Source organism: Pinus tabuliformis, chromosome 3_1, assembly GCF_031772625.1.
Source record: "Pinus tabuliformis cultivar Carrire ecotype Pingquan chromosome 3_1, CPIR1, whole genome shotgun sequence".
Taxonomy (NCBI): Eukaryota; Viridiplantae; Streptophyta; class Pinopsida; order Pinales; family Pinaceae; genus Pinus; species Pinus tabuliformis.
Genome location: NC_142301.1, coordinates 443061166 through 443082810, shown reverse-complemented (window position 1 = coordinate 443082810; position 21645 = coordinate 443061166). Strand labels below are relative to the sequence as shown.

The following is a 21645-nucleotide window of genomic DNA, read 5'->3' as shown; positions in this document are numbered from 1 at the left end:
GATAACAGATTTCTCTGATATATTAAGCATGCTGTTGTTCGCAATGTGTATTGTTACTTTGGTAACTCTTGAAATTTTTTGTCTATGTTCTGTTTCTTTGAAAACACTTTTCTTTTTTCTTTCTTTCTTTGGTATTCATTAACATTTGTATTGGCAGAAGATCATAGTCTATAGATGTGATTCTATTAGTGAATGCTGTCTCCCCAGGTTTTACCTTTTTCCCTTATTAAAACTCCTAGATTGCTATTTCATGTCGACAGAATGTTCGAACATGATTAATGAACTCCATTTTAAAGCTGTAGGACTCTTTGTTTGATTATATTGAAATCCATGGTTCTTCACTGCAGCTGTACTATTATTTTGAATTTGAATATAGAGGGCTGCATGGGAAATGACTGTTTTGCTGCACATACAGTCTTGTTTTGATTCAGTCTCTTCTCATATGATAATGTATATGATATAGTAAGATTATTATGGAAAAAATGTAATTTTGGTTATTCTCAATTATATGATATTTTTCCATATTTAGTTTGCTTCAATTTGTGCACTTCTAAGAAGGAACTCTGATAGGTTGGATTTTGTATCTTATAGCTGTGTGCAGAATCTCTTGCACGCTTCCAAGGAGGTTCACCGTACATATATCCATTGTATGGGTTGGGAGAACTTCCTCAGGTTGAAGTTTCAACTTAATGTTAGTCTATGTGGTATTACTTCTTTGTTATATGTTTCTTCTGAGATATTGTTGGTGGGTTTTACCAGGCCTTTTCACGACTCAGTGCTGTTTATGGTGGAACTTACATGCTTAACAAGCCGGATTGCAAGGTATGTGAAAAGTTTAAAACTCTAAAATATTTATTGCACACATCTTACTTGGAAGTAACTTTCATTTTCACACAAATATTTGTCAGACCAGTTTATCAGCGTCTCTTGTTTGCTTTCATTATGGTACACAAAAGTTTCATTGAAATATAAAAACCTGATGTTACCGGAATTTTATTCTTGATCCAATAATCTGGATTCCATTGAGTTTGTTAGAGGTGATGTTCATTAATAATTAATAGTCTTAACTAGGGTTAAAGTGATGTAATCATTGTTGATTTTTCTACAAGGTGTGCAGTAGAAAACAATTTTCTGATATGATAATTACTACTTAATGATCTTCAAACAATTTATCTCATGCCACTGATATCATTGAGAAATTGTAGACAGAAAATCTCAACAGTAAATGCAGCGGAAACAATAAAGATCATAGAAATACAACCATGCACAATAGAGACAATATTTTTACCCTAGGAAACCCATCCTTGGGAGAAAACCCAGCACCTTTTTTTAGGAGAAATTATTCTTCAGCAAGGTTTACTAATCCAATTTGTCTAGAAATCTGTGCCAATATCCAAGTCAAAAATACCAGGCAAACCTGGTCAATCTTCAGTAAGTTATCACTGGTCAAAATCAGTCAAAATTAGCACTTGGTCAAACTACAACTTGTGGTTAACTTCAGCCCTGCACTCAACCTGCACGCATGGCTCTGCAGTTGGTCAGACTGAGGCCAAATCCACACGTACGGTCTGCGGTCAAGTTTGTGGTCATATCCTCGGTCAACTGCCATAAAATCTGAGGTAAAACTGTTCCGTCAACGCAGGTCAAAAACTCAGTCAAACAGCATGATCAAATCTCAGCCAAGCAGCTCAGTCAACTATAGTCAACCTATCATTCTCTCCTCACACGTGCAGCCAAGAGAGATAAAAATGAAGGAAAGATGAATTCCAAAAGATATATTCCTTATAGTCTAAAGATGAAATATTCAACAAATTCCAAGAGTTCAAAGTTGAAGTTGAAGCATACAATTAGCCATTTCTTTTAAGGTGCGGTTCTTCTTTCAGCTACACCATTTTGCTGTGGAGTATATGGAACAATGTGTTGCAATTGAATTCCATGCTCAGTGCAAAAGTTGATGAATTTGTTGTTAACATATTCTCCACCATTATCAGATCTTAGTTTAAGAATTTGATGTCCAGATTGTTTCTCAACAAAGGCCTTAAAGGCCAAGAACATGTTAAAGACTTCACTTTTGAGTTTTAAGAAGTATACCCAAGTGCATTTGGAGAAATCATCAATGAAAGTTAAGAAATACTTGTAGCCAGAGAATGAAACAACTGGAAGTGGACCACATAAATCACTATGCACAAGCTGTAAAAGGGTTGAGGCGTGCCAAGAGGCACGTTTTTCAAAACTATCCCAATGATGTTTTCTAAATACACATCCAGAACAAACACCATCTCTGCAAAATACCATAGGAAGACCTGGCACCATATTTTCTTTACATAGATTTTGAAGGGAGCGATAGTTTAAGTGACCAAATCACTCATGCCAAAGTTTGCTCACTTCATCATTATGAGCAACAAATACAGAGGGAAGAGTTGATTTGTACAACCTTGTAGAATCGTTAGCAATGCTAGTAGCTAAAATTTGTCTAGGATCTCTTAGGTCCTTAATTACAACATCATGAGGTGAAAATTCAATGATTTTACCTTCACCTGAATGAGTTATCTGATATATAGATAGAAGGTTGCAGGATAAGGTAGGAACACAATACATCATTAAATTGACCATTGTCTCGATGAATAGTTCCAGTCCCTACAACAATAAGAGATCTATCATCACCAACATATATAATTTTGGTGTTATAATCATTTAAAGAAGAAAACGTGGCTTTGTTTTTGGCCATGTGATAAGAAGCTCTAGAATCAATGAGCTACTCATGAGAATGAGAAGAAGAAGATACATTTAGTGCATAACCAGACCGAGATGCTTGACAACCACACGCAGAAAGTGCTATTCCTGAAGATGAAGTTGCAGTTGAAGAGTGCTCCAAATGGATGTTATGCTTCTTCATTGCTGCTTCCAAGGCTTCCATTTTCTTAAAACATTTGGATTCTAAGTGGCCGTCACGATTACAAAAGTTGCAATGTCTATCAGTCTTCTTCCCTTTGTTTTTATTTACCTTATCATTTTGTTGAATTGATTTTTCATTTTGAGACTAAAATTGCTTAGGACCATTGTTTGGTTTAGGACCCATTCTTTTTAGGATGCTGCTTCTTAGGATTCTTTGAATTTGGTTGTTGCTGGGCTGCTAAGGCTTTCTTAGAAGTTTCCAGTATTGATAAGACCAAGATATAAGAGTTTTTCTTGTTCTCTAATTAAAGAATCACAAAAGACATCAAAAGAAGGGGACTTGTAGGTGTGTCCTTGAGATATAAAAGCATCTCTAGTAGAATGGAAGGTGGAAACAAACACAAAGTAGGTTGTTCCTAACTTAGTAAGAATGGAATAGATAAGGCTACCATCTTCTTTCTTAACCTTAACAGCTTCCAAGAGAAGTCTAAGGGTCTCGAACTTGGACAAAAAATCTGAAATGGAAGAAAAATTATTGTGGTCCAATGTAAGCAACTCATTTTCGAGTTGATGGGCTCTAATTTCATTTTTAATTCCAAAAAATTTATTGAGCCGTTTCATTGCTTGATTAAGGGTATCAAGTTTTGCGATATGGAATCTAAGCTCTGGAGAAATAGACATCCCTATCAACCCACATGCTTGATCTTGTTTATTTTCCCATTTGGCTACCTTATCTTTATCTTTAGGTTTAGATTCTTGGCTTGAGGCTATTCTATAAAGACCTTTATTTCTAAGTAAATCCATAATGTAGGATAACCATTGGTAGTAGTTGGTGCTGTCAAGAATAACTAGGCATGGACTTTCCATTTTAAAAGAAATTGAAGCTGATGATGCTGAAACTAAGTGTTCCAATGGAAAGATCTTGAAAAATTAGGCTGATTAAAAAAAACGGCTTTGAAAACGGCTTCCAGATAAAAAAGTTACTGCTTTTTGAAGAAAAGTTGTTGAAGATGTCGACAAATTATGTGAATATTGGGAAGTGAATGATAATGATATATTTAAACCCCCCCCCACCTCCAAACTTAATCTAATTAGCTCACTTAAAAAAAAATTACTTTATATGACCCACTTTTATTAATAAGTGAGAAAAATCATTTCTTTCTGTTTTTGGTGTGCCCATATCGCACAGAGTCACGGGGCAAAGAGCATATGCAGAAATGAAATGTATAGATCCAGTAATAATTTTTTTTATAGAGGACTATAAACCGAAATAAACAGAGAGATAAATAACTGTAACTGCAAATAAACACTGTATACCTCAAGATCTTTAAAATGACGTAGCTAGGGCTATTGGAAACCTTTTTGTGTGAAACGAAAGGGGTTCCTCACTGGCACAGATGCTCCTAACTCAATAGAGCAGTACTCTTGGCCCGAAAGCGGTTAGAAACAGTAGATCTAGGAAATGACAATGGAATGCAGTTGCACCGGCTTCAGATTTAAATCACCAATGGGTGCGACCCTCGAATAACTTTGATACCATGTAGGAATTTACAGGGTAAGTTCCTTAGAACACCAAAGGACACTGCTCACAAACATATCACAGATTGGTACACCAGTATTCTTGACGTGGTTAAAACCCTCAAAGAGAGAAACAATTCACGGCCTGAGCCAACGCGACCATTTCAGGCAATTTATTAATGTAAAAAAAAGAAAATTTATATAAGCTTATCTCATGAATGGTCACCTTACAAATGACTCTCCATGCTCTTTAAATAGAGATCATGGACCAATCGGGTGTTAAGCCATGGATCAAGTGTCGGTAATACCGATGAGAGAATGAACCGTCAGATCACTTCATCTCTAGAACATATCTTGATTGTCGGATTGTAAGTTACAAAAAGTACATAGTAAAGAAACACACTTTACCTAACTATACACTAGACCAAATTATACTTAACTATTTTCTATGTGTCGGAATATCTTAACAATTGGAGAAGATCTCAAGAAGAGAAGTCGAATTCCAAGTGGAGAGATGAGATGATATGTGTGGAGCTTGAACCAAATTGACTTCCTTGAGGTGGCCATCCAAATATTCATCAAGCAAGTCGAAATTCCATGTGTGAGACCAAGAGATGCCAAATGTGCAACAAGAGGGAGTTAACTCCCCAACCATAAAGCCATGAAGTGCCACATCAAATTGTTGTTCCTAATGAGCCACGCATTGAACCTCCATCATGAATTGCGTGGGCCTCCCTTGAGATTTGCGTGGTGCTTGGAGTGGAGCTCCTTGCCATGTGTGAGAGTTGAGTGAAGTGAGAGTGGAGTTAGAGTGGAGACATGTTTCCTACAAACTCTAACTCAAAAATCTCCTCAAATACTCCAATATCCTCCATAAAATCGAATTGCCAAGTCAACAAATCAAATTCCTTGATTGTAGCTGGGAAATTGGTTTCTTCATGTGATAAATGCCTTGATGATGTCAAGTGCCAAATCATCTCCCACCTGTCCTTTGACTTAACACTTGACATGAGATAATTTCCAAGTAATTTCCATGTCATTTTCTCACATGGAGTTATTTATTTCTCTCCATTTATTTAATTTTTGGGCTAATTTATTCCCACATTTTCCTGTAACTCATTTTGAGGGTCTAGAACTCATTTTTTACCTGTAAGTGTGTCATGTGGAAAGTTGAGGGTGAAAAGCATAATTTTGAGCACACATATCCCATATAACTTTTCTAGACATCACTGATTACATACAGTCAGAAATTATTCCAATTTCCACCTTGCGGGAAATTTAAAAAATAAAAAAACTAACCCCTAGAGTATTCCATCCATAAAGCGAGCATTTCATTTGGGTAATTGAGGGATTTCGCGACATAAGTGTTTTCCCATCCTCGAGTCTAACTTCATCTCATCTTCCGGTGCATTTGCATATAAGTTAACTTTGCATAGATAAAATTTACTTCCAAGCATAAGTTTGGTTGATAGACAGAGAGATATCCATTCGTCTTTTCTTCAGAAGCCTGTTTTAATAGTACTTAAAACGGTGACCTTGAAGTCATCAGAGCCATAGTTATTTGCAGTGTTGGATGCACCAGGTATGTTAGAAGTTCAGGAGAGGTATCGTTAATCACACCTTAGTGTGCTTCTCCTGATCTTCTCTCTGCCAATTACTACGAAATCAGGCTCAACATAGAAAGGATTGAAGGGTTCACATTTAAATAGGCATTTAAACTAAAATTAACCAAGATTCTTGCATCTCACATTAGTTTTAGGATCTGCATTTCATATAAGATAGTCATTCATCTAAGCAGCAGTTGCTAATTGATTACTTGATCTTAATTTCCCTAGCAAGATCGTTGACTCCATAAGGCACTGGTATTAATCATTTAAAATCTAATCAAATCCTAAGTCTTGCTAAATCTTAATCAAGTACTTGATCGCCTCGCTGTGTCTCCCGAACTGGTTGGTTCCCAACTAGTTCTTCTTCATTCCATTTTTCCATAGGGTCTACCCCCCTTAGCCTGCTGTAGGGAGACAGCTTAAATGGAGAGATTGGGGATCAGGGTGACAACCCCTGATCTGAGCGTTGTCGCGGTGCCTAGACATTCTGTGCGACAACAGGTAGCATAACTTAAATCTATTTGCAAACTACCCCCTATATCAACTCCCCACTTTCTTGAAAACAACATTCCCCAAGCATCAAGCACATCAATCACCACAATATCCATGGTGATCATAATATTAGGATGTACTGCCAAGTGGACTTGAAGATCCTTTACCAAGCCGCAAACTTCAATAATTTTGGAGTCCATAGCACAAATGTTGTGGTAAGGTCTAGAAATCCTCAAGTTTAATTGATGCATGACTTTCTTAGTCATAACACAAGATGATGCCCCAAAATCAAACATACAATAATGTAAAAGCAACCCATTAACCAATAATGTAACAAAGAAAGGTTGATGGTCCTTGTTACCTCTACACATATTGGTACTTTGCAAAGTGATAGGGGGCATCTGTGAAAATTTCATCTATCACAACAACTAGAAATTATTTTCCTAATTGTTAATTTATATAACAATTTATCTGCTATGACAAATACAAAATAATTCACATTGTGATCTTCACAAATAAATTGCCGAATAAAATAGAGCTGGAAATTGAGAAAATTCTAGCACACACACACACACAATAATTAACACAATTATTTTTGGACAAATGTCCTCGGAAAAACCCAACTTGGGAAAATCGGTGCAACAACTGATGGTTTTTAATATTATCCAACAGTGAGATAATCTGAGTACAATTTGGATGCCGAAAACTGACAATCCTACAGAGAAAACACTGGCAAAAATAATTTGAGGGAAATTACTCTCACTCCGGTCAATTCCGACACTGGACTGCTTCTGAAAAGCAAGCCGTCCAACGGCGTCTGTGCAGGCCTTGCATCAAGGTGAATCTGCCTGCCACATGTGCTGCTTGAATTGTCTGCTAATCAATCTATCTTGCCATTTGCTGACTGAGAAAATGCTTCTCCGACACTTTGGGACTCTTCCCTGACCTCTGGAACTAAATATGTCTTCCTTTCTCAGCAAATCGAACTGCCCACTGAAGCCTCTACGCTTCCTCTGCTTAGCTTCTTGGAGAAACCTCTACCTTTCTCTGCAATGCACTTCACTGGATTTGGAAACCTTCCTTTGGCTCACAGTGTCTATCCCTCACTGCCTCTGCTTCCTTCTCCAATTTTCCGACAATGGCTGCTGTTCTCTGGAAATCGAACTGCCAAAGAAATCAAACCCCACAAGTATGTTCTCCATCTGCCCATTGACTTTTTCTTATAATCTTCTGTTGGACCTCCAATGACCAAGATTAAAACTTAATCAAGGGTCAAGATTATATCGGAGTCGACCCGCGTCAGTTTCTAGATGATCCTCACCTTATTTCAATTAATTATGATTAATTAACCAGATTTCCTAAGTTTAGACTAAGGAAAAATTAAAAAATAAGCTAATAATCTAATTGAGACACTTCTAGGTGGAATTTCTAGAAACTATTTCTAGGTTATGGAGATCTCATGTGTTTTAGCCTCTCCACAAAGTTTCGAGATTATAACACCTTCGATGCTACAAAAACTAACACTCCCTCTTAGCGAGGAAGGTATTCTAGTGTTGCGTCACTCTTGCTACAACACCTTGTCTCTGTATCACTCCTCTGTCATGCTGCTGATGTCTAGCCATTGCTCACCAACCACTGCGCAACTTTGATGTTGCATCTGTGCTGCTGCTGACACTGCCATACTGCTGCCAGCTCTTAATCCGCACTGCAACTCCTTCTCATATGTTGCTGTTGCGGTTGCAACAACTGCAACTAAGAAGCATCCAAAATACTAAATCAACTGTGTTTGCTGCATTTGTCTCCTGAGTCCTGACTGCTACTAGCTATTGCATTGTCATCGAAGAATCTACGCTACTGCTGACTCTGCGTTGTGCTACTGCCAACTCTGCACTGCACTCCTCAGCACCCGACTGCTACTGGTTTGCTATTGTCACTCGGGATCTGATTGCATCAACGACACTGATCCATTCTACTAATGAATATTGTGGGCCCCCGTAGCCAGGTAATGATATGAAATGGACTCCTCAGTGGACCCTGCCCATGTTTACAACTCTCTAGGACTATAGCTCCATATCGCCCCACCTCTCTCCTGGAGGTATCTCTGCAAACATCACAAACTCTTCCTCCAACCTCGAGGATAACTTGTCTATCTCCGCAGACGCTGTTGCCTGGTCCTGCTTCTCCTACTTGTCCTTCTTCCTGAGAGGACATTGTGTACTGTAGTGACCAAGCTCACCACATCCGAAGCACTTGACCTTTGACAGGTCCTTCTTCTTCTTCTCCTCCCCCTTTCCCTGATTGGGACCCTTCGATGCTAGCGCCACATTCTCCTCTTCCTTTTCACTCTTTGGTCCCTTGTGGTTGTTGCCGCTGATGGTACTCTTTAACAGAGCCTGTCTCAACTCCTGCTGCTGCAAATCGACAAAAATCCTTTCACATCTAGGCAAAGTGTCCCTGCCCAATATGCTTTGGACAAACACTTGCCAGTCCTCCGAGACATCGTTTAGAGCAAATCGTATAAGCTCTGTGGCTTGGGGTGCCTCCCCAAAGACTGCTAGCTGATGTCGAACCTCCTGAATCCTCGTGAGGAAGAGATCTATGCCTTCACCCTTCTGTTGGAAAATGTAACTAGGTTCGGTCTTCATTAATGTATTTGAGTCATCATGAAATGTACTTATCAAAAGAATGAAGAAAATAATTTTTATTATTGTATCAATGAATTATTAAAGCATGGGTTTCATGTTTGGGTCATCATTATATTAGTCAAAGTCCCCATTGTGGACTGCTAGGATTAATATTGAGTCTATAGAGTCATTGTACATTTAAAGAGACCCTTCCTAGGCTTTTGAATCATGTAAAAAGGTTTATTATTGAGTCAAATATAATTTATGTAACCTCCACACCAAGTCGGCCTAAGGGACACCAATTCGACCTCACTTGAAGCCTATAAATAGAAGGAAATCGAATTCATTTGGAGCATCTCATCTCAAGCAAGTTTGATATCTCTAAGGAAGATGGAGAAGTGCGAAGTGGGTCAAAGAAGTCTAAAGGAAGTGCGAGTTGGGTCAAGTCTAAGGAGAAGGAAGAAATCGAAGTTTTGGTGCTACTCTCTCTTTGTTTCGTGCCCTAGTTTGGGAGATCGAAGTCTTCCAGGTGTTGCTGCTGCCTGATGACATAAGTTGCTGCATAGTCAAAGTTGCTGGGATGGAAGTGCTGGTCCAAAGGTGTCAAAGATCTGAGAAGGCTCACTTGGTGTGCAGGGAAGGTTTGGTCTTTATCTAGGTTGAAGAGTCTCACAAAATACTATTGAAGGAAGAGAATTTTTGCCTGGGTTTTCCCCTCGAGGGGGGTTTTTCCTTGGCATAGTGCCCACATCTTGTGTCTTGTATTTTTGTGATCTTCATACACACATAATATGGTAATTGCTTGATCAAAGATAAGATAATAAAGAAGTAAAAGAAGCCAACATAACTTACAAGTAATTATCAAGAAAGAGGAATCACACCCTAATCTACTTGCATTGATTTCTCAACATGGTATCAGAGCTAAGGTCAGGAAAAGTTGAAGATCACTTTGCTGGGATGAATTCTCCCTCTTTGATGAACTACATGAGAATGGGTATCAACACTGCTGGAAGTTGGATCAAGAAGGTCATCCACTACTTATTCAACAACGTCAAAAGTCAAGGGTTCTTGGCTGCTCTTACAGGTTCTCTTAATGATGAGAATGCTTGGATCATTGATAGTGGAGCATCAAGGCACATGACAGGAGAAAGTAAACAACCTCATACACTATCAAAGGAGCCATCTTCTAATGCAGTGGAATTGGGTGACAACAAAAGCTATTCTATTAGAGGTCTGGGATCAACATCGTTGAAGCTAGAAAATGGATTGACGCTGCACCTCAACAACATACTATATGTTCTAGGTTTGAAAAAGGATTTGCTTTCTATTTGTTGTTTAGAAGATAAAGGAGATAGAGTTGCTTTTGTTGATGGAAAAGTATTGGTTTGGGGAAAATACTGTAGCATTGATAAAGCTAGGGTTATTGGAGTTCGTGAAGAAGCCTTTATAGAGGTATTACACCACCTCCTCAAGCCTCGGTTCCTATGGAGATCAATCCCATTGAGCTATGGCATAGGATGTATGGTCATCTACATTATAAGGTCATCCCTACTATTAGTCAATTGGTTCATGGCATCTCCAATATGAAGTTAGATCATGAAGGTGTGTGCAAAGGATGCTCTTTGGGAAAGCATACAAGAAAGCCATTTCCAAATAGTGAAACTAGGTCTAAAGAGATATTAAACCTCATTCATTTTGATGTGTGTGGGCCTATGTATGCAAATCACTTGGAGGTCATCTCTACTATGTAACATTCATTGATGACCATTCTAGAAAGACATGGCTCTACCTTCTCAAAACAAAAGTTGAAGTATTTGAAAAGTTCAAGGAGTTTAGGTCCGAAGTGGAAAACCTAACTGAAAGAAAGATAAAAACTCTAAGGTTCAACAATGGAGGGGAATACACTTCTAAGGAATTGATTGCATTTTGTAACGAAGAAGGAATTAAGAGGGAGCTCATTGTTCCCTATTATCCCAAACAAAATGGAGTGGTCGAAAGGAAGAATAGGTCAATTGAAGAAAGCATTCGAACAATGCTCCTTGATCAAGACCTACCAAAGTTCTTATGGGGAGAAGCATCAATGACAACCGTGTACAGTCAAAATAGAAGTCCTCATAGATGTCTTAATAATGTAACACCCGAAGAAGTATTCACAGGAAAGAAACCAAGTGTGGATCACCTCCGAATCTTTAGAAGTCCAACATACATCCATGTTCCAAAAGAGTGAAAGAAGTTGGATTCTACAAGTATCAAGGGAATATTCGTTGGATATAGTCTCTCCTCAAACCTTGGTTGAAATTTTGCATTACATGACTAACATCGTTATGTCTAGCCTTGAATCATAATGATTCTTGTTTTGGGTGATTCATCACTTGATAAATCTACCCCCACTCATATTCTTAACTGATTTTATAGAACCCTAGATAGGTTCTCTGGAAAACCCTAACCTAAGGGTATGCTAATATTAATGTCTGAAACCCTAAATTGCTTAGGGTTATTGAGAAATGCTCTTTGAAGTTCTATTGATGATGTCAGGTTTGGGATTTTTGTATGATTAGGAAAACCTAACTTGTTAGGGTTGAATGGTAATTTTGGGTTTGCTAATTTTGGGTTTGCTATGTTCTTATATTGAAACCCTAACTCATTAGGGAATGTGTAAGCAAGACTCTTATAATGTCTTAGAAATGATTTCCTTGGAATGTGTGTTTGTCTGATCAAACCCTAGTTTGTTGATATTTGTGGAGTTGGGTTTGACTAACACATGACATGAAATGCCTATGCATGATGATGAAGTCCTAGATGTATGCGTTGACCTGTTTATCGGTGATCATGAATCCTAGGGTTTGGAACTAAGCCCTAGTCAATGTTTGTTTCTCAAGGATGATAGTATTTGAGAAATTCTAGGGTTTTGGAGTTAAACTTTAGTAAAAGTGAAAATATTTAATCTATGATGACAATATGATGATTTGAGATCTGTGTAAGATTGTTGAAATTTGAGTTTTGGTTAGGATTGATATTTGATTGAAAATCTAGGGTTTGCATCTAGCCCTAGTGGAAGCTAGTCATGTTGATGACTATGCTGTGATTGGTTTTGATGGATTAATTCTCATGTATGAAATCTAGGATTTGTATGAAACTGTAAAGTTTTGTAGATGTTCTATGCTAAGAGCAATTTCACTTTTCTCACAGCAATCATACAAGTAGATAAGTAAAATGCAGATAGAACATATAAGCAGATCTTACAGAAGACAAATCAGAAACAAGAAAAATGTATGTGTTCGTTTCGGCGGTCAACAGGATGCTTCAACCAGCAAAGTCTCCTTTGGTCAGCCAGCCCAGCATGTGTCACAACAACCCTCCAAGTAGCTCGTACTTATAGGATGAGAGAGGAAGATGTGAGTTGTGTTATGTTTAAATTCTCTCCAACTTTTCCTGTATATATATCCATCAATGAGGGTGTGTGACACATCTGTTGGGCATGTGAGCCTACATTACAAAACTGGCTGACCTAGAACATATAATTTATTAAGAATAATAAATTCAAAATATAAGTTCTGCTCATCGGATTAAGACTATTTTTATATGGATTTTACACCTCTCAGAAAGAGGAATCCAACAAAAATATTAGCCTCTTAATCTGAGCATCAGAACATGGAGTTTGGACCTAGTTGTCCAATTTTAACACTCCCTCTCAACTAGGGAGAACTCCATCTATTAGTGCAATTAACATCGTGAGTCATCCCGCCGAAACTTGCTTTGCTGGCTTCTTTATTTCAGAACAGAAGTGGGTCAGTCACAAAGACATCATTCCCCGACTGACATAATCAGTCCAGAGGTCCCAGACCTCACAAATCTTGATCCCAGATCAAGTGGTCGGACCATGCCATCCTAGATAGAGAGTACGGCAATCTCTGATGCGTCCATCAGTCTTTGCTAATAGTCTCTAGCTTTTCCACACCTCATTGGCCAAATGAGAGGTACTTCCCATGAGCCCTGAACTCAATGGGTAGGATGCATACGGGGCACAGATTAAATGAGTGGCGAACCAGCTCAATAATCACAAGGGTGGGGCAGAAGCATTATGAGTGCTTATAGCTCCGAGAAGCTATCCCCAAAGCCCCCCAGAGCTCCCAGAGCTCATCGTCCAACAGGACCCACATCATAGGGTCTTTCCACGACACCAAGACTCTCACGGAAGGTTAGGAACTTGACCTTCCCCAGGGGCTTAGTGAGAATATCCGTGACCTGCTCATCAGTTCCTATATGATCGAGCCTTACGGCGCCTCGCTGTACCATATCCCGGATAAAGTGGTACCTGATATCAATATGCTTGGATCGGTCGTGGAACACAGGATTCTCAGTCATACGAATCCCACTCTGATTATCACAGAGTATTACAGTGGTATCTAGCACATGTTGGAACAGCTCACTAAAGAGCTTCCTCAACCAAACTGCTTCACAACAGGCCATACTAGCAGCAATGTATTCGGCCTCCGCGGTGCTCAAAGCCACCGACTTCTGCTTCCTGCTCATCCATGAGATCGAAGCAGAACCAAGATTGAAATAGCATCCAGATGTGCTCTTACGATCCACCACACTGCCAGCCCAATCGGCATCAGTATATCCCCGGAGTATCACACTCCCGGCAGTGTATCTCAGCCCATGGTTTATCGTGCCCCGAAGATATCTCAAAAGATTCTTGGCACCAACCCAGTGAAAATGATGAGGCTCAACCATTTGTTGACTCAAAGTATTCACTGCAAAACATATGTCCGGACGGGTGTTCACTAAGAACATCAAAGCTCCTATGAGTTGACGATACTCAGTAGGATTGGCCAAGATAGGCCCTGCAGCGTTGCCACTCAACTTCTTAAAGTTGAGTTCCATTGGTGTCGACACGGACTTACAGTCCACCATCCCAAATCTTTCCAGAAGCTTCACAATATACTTTCTTTGGGAAAAGAAAATCTCTCCAGGTCTCTGCCAGACCTCCAGGCCTAGGAAATAGTGCATCAGTCCTAGGTCTTTCATCTCGAACTCAGCAGCAAGCTCCCTCTTACATTGATGAATGAGAGGGTCATCACCTGTCAGGAAGAGGTCGTCCACATACAGCACTAGAATGAGAGGCTTTCCTTCCTCAACCTTAAAGTAAAGGTTTGGATCAGCATTGCTTCGAGTGAAGCCCAGCTTCATCAAGTAACTATCCATCCTCTCATACCCAGCTCTGGGTGCTTGCTTTAACCCATAGAGGGCTTTCTTCAACCTGCAGACATAAGTGTCTCGATCTTGAACTTCAAATCCCAGAGGTTGTTCTACATACACCTCTTCCTTTATTGCACCATGCAGAAAAGTGGTCTTGACATCCATCTGATGAAGACTCCATCCTTGCGTAGCAACAAGGGCTATGATGGATCGGATGGTGGTATATCGAGCCACAGGTGCAAATATATCGTCATAGTCAATTCCTTCCTTTTGAGAGAAGCCACGGGCAACAAATCTTGCCTTAAACTTTTCAGCACTCCCATCAGATTCATGTTTAATCTTGTAGAGCCATTTAGCGGTGACAACAGATTTGTCCTTCGGTCTCGGGACCACATCCCAGACATCATTCTTCATAATAGCCTCATATTCTTCATGCATAGCATCCTTCCAGACTTGATGCTTGATGGCTTCCTCAAAAGATCCAGGTTCAGATTGTATAATAGTACTCAAGGCAGCTAGATACCCTTGGTATCTACACGGCTTCTTGCTTTCTCGGAATGTTCCCCTTGGGGCAGCATGACCCTCAGCATCTTCGAGGGTGTCCCTGAGCCATGATGGCCTCTTTCCTAGAGAAGGGGAAGGATCAATAGGGTCCATTGGCCCTTCAACATCAGGCATAGTCTCATCCTGGGGTTCTTCCAGATTTCCAGGTCTTTCTTCATGGTTTTCTTCAGATCTAGGAAGATCTACTACTTTTTCAGGGAAGCATCTTCGTCAAAAGTGACATCATGGCTTATCTCTACTTCCCTTTGACCAGGAACATAGACTCTATATGCCTTAGAAGTCTCACTGTAGCCCACAAACATTCCTTTCTTCCCAGTAGCATCCAGCTTACTTCTCTTTTCTTTCGGCACATGAAAATAGACAGGACATCCAAAAATTCTAAAATGTGAGACATCAGGTTTCTTACCAGAGAAAACCTCTTCGGGAGTTTTGGAGTCCAAAGCGGAATGAGGGCATCGGTTTTGAATGTACACAGCAGTATTTGCAGCTTCTCCCCACAGAAACTTTGGAAGACCCTGGTCACATAGCATGGCACGGGCAGCTTCCACAATAGTCCTATTCTTGCGTTCAGCAACACCATTCTGCTCAGGAGTATATGCAGTGGTAGTCTCCCTCTTAATGCCAGCTTCTCTGCAAAAGTCTTTGAACTCATTTGACTCATATTCAGTACCATTGTCAGTCCTCAAAATCTTGTCTTCACAAGTATAGCGTATCTCCATGACTGTGCATAAGGTGTCAACATGACAGTGTATAGATGTATCCATGAACTGCATATAAATGTTGCCATGACCTGCATATAAAAGATTCGAAGTCCTGTATATAATTTCCATGACCTATATATAAATTCCATGGCTGCGTATATGTTTCTCAATGTCCTGTGCATAAGTCTACTCCTTTACAGTGTTAAGGGCATCACGTGGCTACAATATAGGGTTACGTAATGATGTCATCTTCACACTGAGATTGGCAGTTACAGGTCTCTCATGACTGCGGCTTCCTTCTATGACTCTGTTGATCTGTCTCCCATGACAGCATGAAGATGCCACTGTCTTCTTTTGCCTGTGGATATTTAAGTCCTGCATAAGTGTCTCCATTGCATGCGAAGACTGCATCTATTCCTTCCTTACTGCGGCTTGATGGCATATATATTCCAGCGGTTATATATTCCTGCGTATATCATTGACTGCAGACAGCGTGGTGACTGCATACAACTATCCAGCATGGACATTGAGACTACGTGGGTCATGAACAGGTCTGCAAGTATATATGAACGAGTTCTTATATGAGTGCGTATACATGTGTGATTTCAGCAGACCTGCACAGTTCCCTTCACTTGTTTGCTCCAAACGCACCAGCGTATGTAGATAAACCTGCGAATCTATTACTGTCTACGCGTCAGACCTGTAGTCTGTCCACGTGACATTCCAGCAACAATCCACCTGTACAGATATATCAACCGACAGCCCGTGGTTGATACAAATTCCTGTGCGGTTATCCGAGCACGCCAGCACCCATAAACCTGCACCAATTATATGCTACCGTCCACGTAGCAGTCCTCTGGCCTGTCCACGTGACAGCTCCACACTAAATCACCGGTATAACGCTTCGACAGCCCGCTGCATATAAACCTCTGCGTGTTCATGAATTCCAGCTTCTGTCCTCAACCGAAGCTATAACCGAGGCTATGACCTGTCCGCACTTTTACAAAACAGTCTTTATAAAACTATAAAACAGTCTTTATAAAACTATAAAACAGTCTCTATAAAACTGTTCTTATAACTGTGTGCTTCTACGTCGCATTATCCACCTTTGTTCACAAGACTGTATTACGGCAAGACCGCGCAAACCCCTGCGCTATACCGTAAGTCTGCACTCATGAACAGACCTTTAATAACCTTCACTGCGCAACCGTGATCTCTACATAAAACCAAGCCCGAACATACGAAGCTACCTGGCTTTATGCGCATAAGACATGCGCATCTCCCCGCCTTATTTGCACGCCTTCTTGTCTTTATTAATTGTGTATACGAGTCTTCATTGACTTCGTATGGAGACTTCGTGTAACTATCTTTATTAACTGTGTATAAGAGTCTTCATTGACTACGTATAGACCTCTTCAGCAATTCTATATATGCCTGACTGTGGCTAACATATACGTGACCTTCATTGATTCAGTGGTTCTATATACCTGATTGTGGCTGACCCAGCGTATACGTGATCTTGACTGTGGCTTTGATTTGACTGCGGTTCTCTGCAGCGTCATACCTTGGTTGCGTCTTTGATACATAGAGTACTTTGTTCTCATACAGCGTATACATAACTCCAGCGTATGACTGCCAGAACCTCCTCTGCATTATATATGTGTGTCCAGCATATACATAACTCCTTGCACAGCGTATACATAACTCCAGCTACACCTCAGGACTGTGGAATTTAGACTGCGGTTGACTGTGTCCTTTTATTACTGCGTCCACCATTTATCATACAGCGTGTAAGTTCCTTAAGAACAACGCATATAATCCTCTATATAAAGGCATCCATTAACTGCGTTTAGGGCTGCTTAGAACAGCGTATAAGTTCATGACTGCGTTCTCCGTTAGGGCATCATACTAGGCCGGTGAAATCTAGTGTGAATCTCCTTCTCCAAAAACCCAAGACGTGGAGAGGAGATCACTTGAAGTGAGTTTGTCTTCACCTCAGCTCTGATACCATGTAAAGTTTTGTAGATGTTCTATGCTAAGAGCAATTTCACTTTTCTCACAGCAATCATACAAGTAGATAAGTAAAATGCAGATAGAACATATAAGCAGATCTTACAGAAGACAAATCAGAAACAAGAAAAATGTATGTGTTCGTTTCGGCGGTCAACAGGATGCTTCAACCAGCAAAGTCTCCTTTGGTCAGCCAGCCCAGCATGTGTCACAACAACCCTCCAAGTAGCTCGTACTTATAGGATGAGAGAGGAAGATGTGAGTTGTGTTATGTTTAAATTCTCTCCAACTTTTCCTGTATATATATCCATCAATGAGGGTGTGTGACACATCTGTTGGGCATGTGAGCCTACATTACAAAACTGGCTGACCTAGCACATATAATTTATTAAGAATAATAAATTCAAAATATAAGTTCTGCTCATCGGATTAAGACTATTTTTATATGGATTTTACACCTCTCAGAAAGAGGAATCCAACAAAAATATTAGCCTCTTAATCTGAGCATCAGAACATGGAGTTTGGACCTAGTTGTCCAATTTTAACAGAAACCCTAGTGTGAAATCTGCCATATCAATTCTAAACATTGTTAGATGCTTTGTAGATCTATATTTGTTTGAATTGCTTCTAGGGTTTTCTATATGTTGTAGATGGGTTTGCCATACCTTTGTAAGAAACATTGAAACCCTAGATGTAATGAAGGTTGTTATGAAGTAGTCTAGGGTTTATGACAAAGTCCCTAGCAAGATGTTGAAGAGCATATGTCTCTTGTTTGTAATTAAGTTTGGGTATCTGATATGTATAAAGTTGAAATGCTTGTGTAATTTTGATATGACTAACTTCATGCTTCTAGAAATTTGGTTGTACTTGCTGCCTATGTTGTTCAAGTACATAATCTTCAATATGGTGAAGATATTCGTTGATAAGCATGATGTGAATAATAATGTTGATGAATTGGTTGGAAGCCATGAAAGATTCTTCGATGATGAAAAGAAGAAGTTGATCTCCTTGAGTTAAGAGGGAGTTTGGACAAAGAGAGGCTCCGTGGTTGAGAGGGAGGGCATTGCTTTTTTTTGATTGAATAATGAATTTTGGAGGATATGTTGCTGCATGAGAAGTAGGAAAGGAAAGTGTATGATTGAGGAATCTTCTGTCAGAGATTCGGTTGATTGTCCTACTACGAAAAGTTGAGAAGCAACATCAAATTGTCTAGAAGACCCCAAAGGTTTGTATTTGATTATGTACATGTGAAGGTATATTATTGATTGGGGTTGTGTTTGTATAGGTAAATCTCTCGAAGGTTTTGATAGCATGTTGGTTATCGATCAGTTTGATCGGGAGAGATTCGTTGTCCTTGATTTGTTGGATCAAGGATTGTTGAGGCTCTATGAGTGAAGCATTGTCTGGGAGGACATCTGGACGACACTTCATGTTAATGTCTAGGTCCTGAAGTTGGAAAGGTGGCGTTGGTCATTGAGCTCTAACACACACCTGGATTTCTAGGTTGATGGTTAGCAAGTAAGCTTGATGGTACGTAGAGAGGCTGAAAGCTTGAGTCCATCTTAGTCCCACTCGGATGGATTGCCCTGGTCAGGAATCTAGTTCATGGCATTGCGGTGCGTAAATTGTTGAGAGACCAATGGATAATTTGCCTTGGTCAAGAATCTAGTCCTTGGCATTTGTTGGTCAAAGTTGTCATTGATGTCAATATGGCATTGTTGGAGATGGTAAATATTCTTGTGATACATGAATAACCCTAACCTCATGCAAACCTTAGGAGAAAAACCCTAAGCATGAAGATGATGCATATTCAAGTCACATGATGCATATGCCATTTCCCTAGCTACATTTATATCCCTATCTCTATGATGACAAGCCCCAAATTGTTGATGCATGATCTAATGATGGATGAAGAAGCTCTTACCATGAAACCCTCCTAGGCACATGCATGCATAATAATGACAAACTCTTTTGCCCTAGCATGGTTCAATGCAATAAATGCATAAATTCATGAAGCCCTAAATGCCTTGCTAAAGATGCCCTAATCCTAATAAACTTCATGTCTATGAAGAAGGAGCCCTAGCATTGGCCAAAACATAAATTACTAAAGGCTTCCATGAATAAAATAATGATGACAATTCAAAAATTTAATTTTCTTGATGGAAAAATGACCTTACTTAAGGATGGAACTGCCATAGGCTTGTAGAGGGCATTTTCACCTTTCCAACGAGCCCTTACTCACCCTCTAACTCCACATAGACCGAGTGAAAATGATTTTTCAAGATGAAATATTATATTTTTTTAATGCTAGCCGACCTAAGCCTACTTGTGCAAGTCGGTCTCACCACCAAGGGGCATGTCTCTTCGTCAAAGGTCAAAACTTGTATAAATACATGTTCAGACTCCTCATTTCAGACATCAATTTCGGAAAAGATTAAGAGAGAAGAAGGAAGCAAGACAGGAGGCGTATGACAAGTGTGTGTGGACAACACTATAGAGGCTCGAAATTTCTGGCATATACCTCGGACCTCTGAGCTAACCCTGGACCTCTAACTGTGGTGCCTCAGATATCTTGGATCTGTGACAGGGACAATCTTGTGTGGCTCGGACTAGGTTCTATGGAAGAAGTGTTGTTGGTAACCTCCTTTCAAGTTCGGATTGTAGACTTTTGAGAGCTCAAACAGTGACCTATTTAGCGATAAGTTTCAGTCTTGGAGCTATAACAAGACACAACTCTGTGGACAGACTTTGAATAACTGATTTAGGCTCAGATCTGTGTTAAAGAGACTAGGACCTGTGTGGAGAGGCTCGGGCCAATGTTCAAGGTGCGCTGACCTGTGACAGACTAGTGAACAATCATTTTTTGGAATTACACCTCAAGAAATTGCAGATTTCGGACCTTGAAGGTAGTCACATTTGTTTAGGGGCTCAGTGCTATTGTATCTCGGACTGTGGAAGAAACATATAATCTCAGACCTGTAATAACATATAAAGAGCTCAGATTTGCATGAACCTGTGGTTTTGTTGACAGTGATTTGGGTTGGCAAGAAGGCTACAAAGACTTAGCACTTATACCCTCTGACATGTCACCTGTAGTGAAGATCAGATTGAAGGGAGCTCAAACCTTACTATATCTCAAAGTAGACCAGAACAACTACCTTGATTTGTGAAGCTCAGACTTGTTGACCTGTGGACAGGTGTGTGAGTAAGAACAATAACCCTGTGATAGCCTAAAGGCTACAATCTTCTCTTGAAGTGCTCGGATAGTTCTATCGTGTGGGCGAGTTGCAAGCTTTGTGAAGACATCCTTGGAGTCTATCTCTTGGATTTTTGAGCAACATTCTTGAAGTCTCCTTGGAACATTATTGAAGAATATTTTTGAGCAGTACTTGGAGCAACCTTTGAGGACAGGTTGGGCTATATACATCTTGAAGAGAAGCATTACCTTGAGGCATTATTGAAGACATTTGGAGACACTTGTAGAAGCTGATCTTGGAGATATTATTGGAGACCATGATGCGTTGAAGCCATCATGAGGTGACCTTGGAGAATTTTGATTGGGTAACATGAAGTGCTGTGGAGACACGTTCTAAGAAGACAAAGTTGTCATTGATGAGGTAAGTGCTTTGAAGAATGATTGGAGGCATTGTTGAAGGTGAAGTTATTGTCAGGGTTTGTTGCAGAAGATATTGGGAGTCTTGAAGAATGATTGAATCCATATTGAAGAATTGAGGCCGTGGGTTGGAGCCTTAGAGGATAGGAGTCCTCAAGAAGACCAGGTTGGAGCCTGTACCAGAGATAGGGTTGGGGCCCTAGAGGTTGGTGCCTCATAGTGACAAGGTTGGAGCCTTGGGAAAGAAAGGGTTGGAGCCTCGTGAAGTCCAAGTCGGTGCTTGGAAAAGTACAGGTTGGAGCCCGGTAGATTGAAGATTGGTGTCTTCATCTACGGTTGGAGCCCTAAGGATTATTATACCCGATTCATTGCAAAGAAGAGGATTGAAGTCCTCATTATTTTTGAGTAATAAAATCATT

At 40.0% G+C, this 21645-nt stretch overlaps 1 protein-coding gene across 2 annotated transcripts in view; it reads left to right on the top strand.

Moving 5' to 3' along the window:
* LOC149187652 (guanosine nucleotide diphosphate dissociation inhibitor 1-like) overlaps positions 1-21645 on the top strand; it is a 202629-nt gene that overhangs the window by 116732 nt on the left and 64252 nt on the right. For both annotated transcript variants that reach the window (XM_089411423.1, XM_089411424.1), the window contains exons 7-8: positions 592-672; positions 760-824. In XM_089411423.1, the coding sequence (XP_089267549.1) occupies positions 592-672; positions 760-824 (146 nt within the window). The remainder of the gene's footprint in view (positions 1-591; positions 673-759; positions 825-21645) is intronic.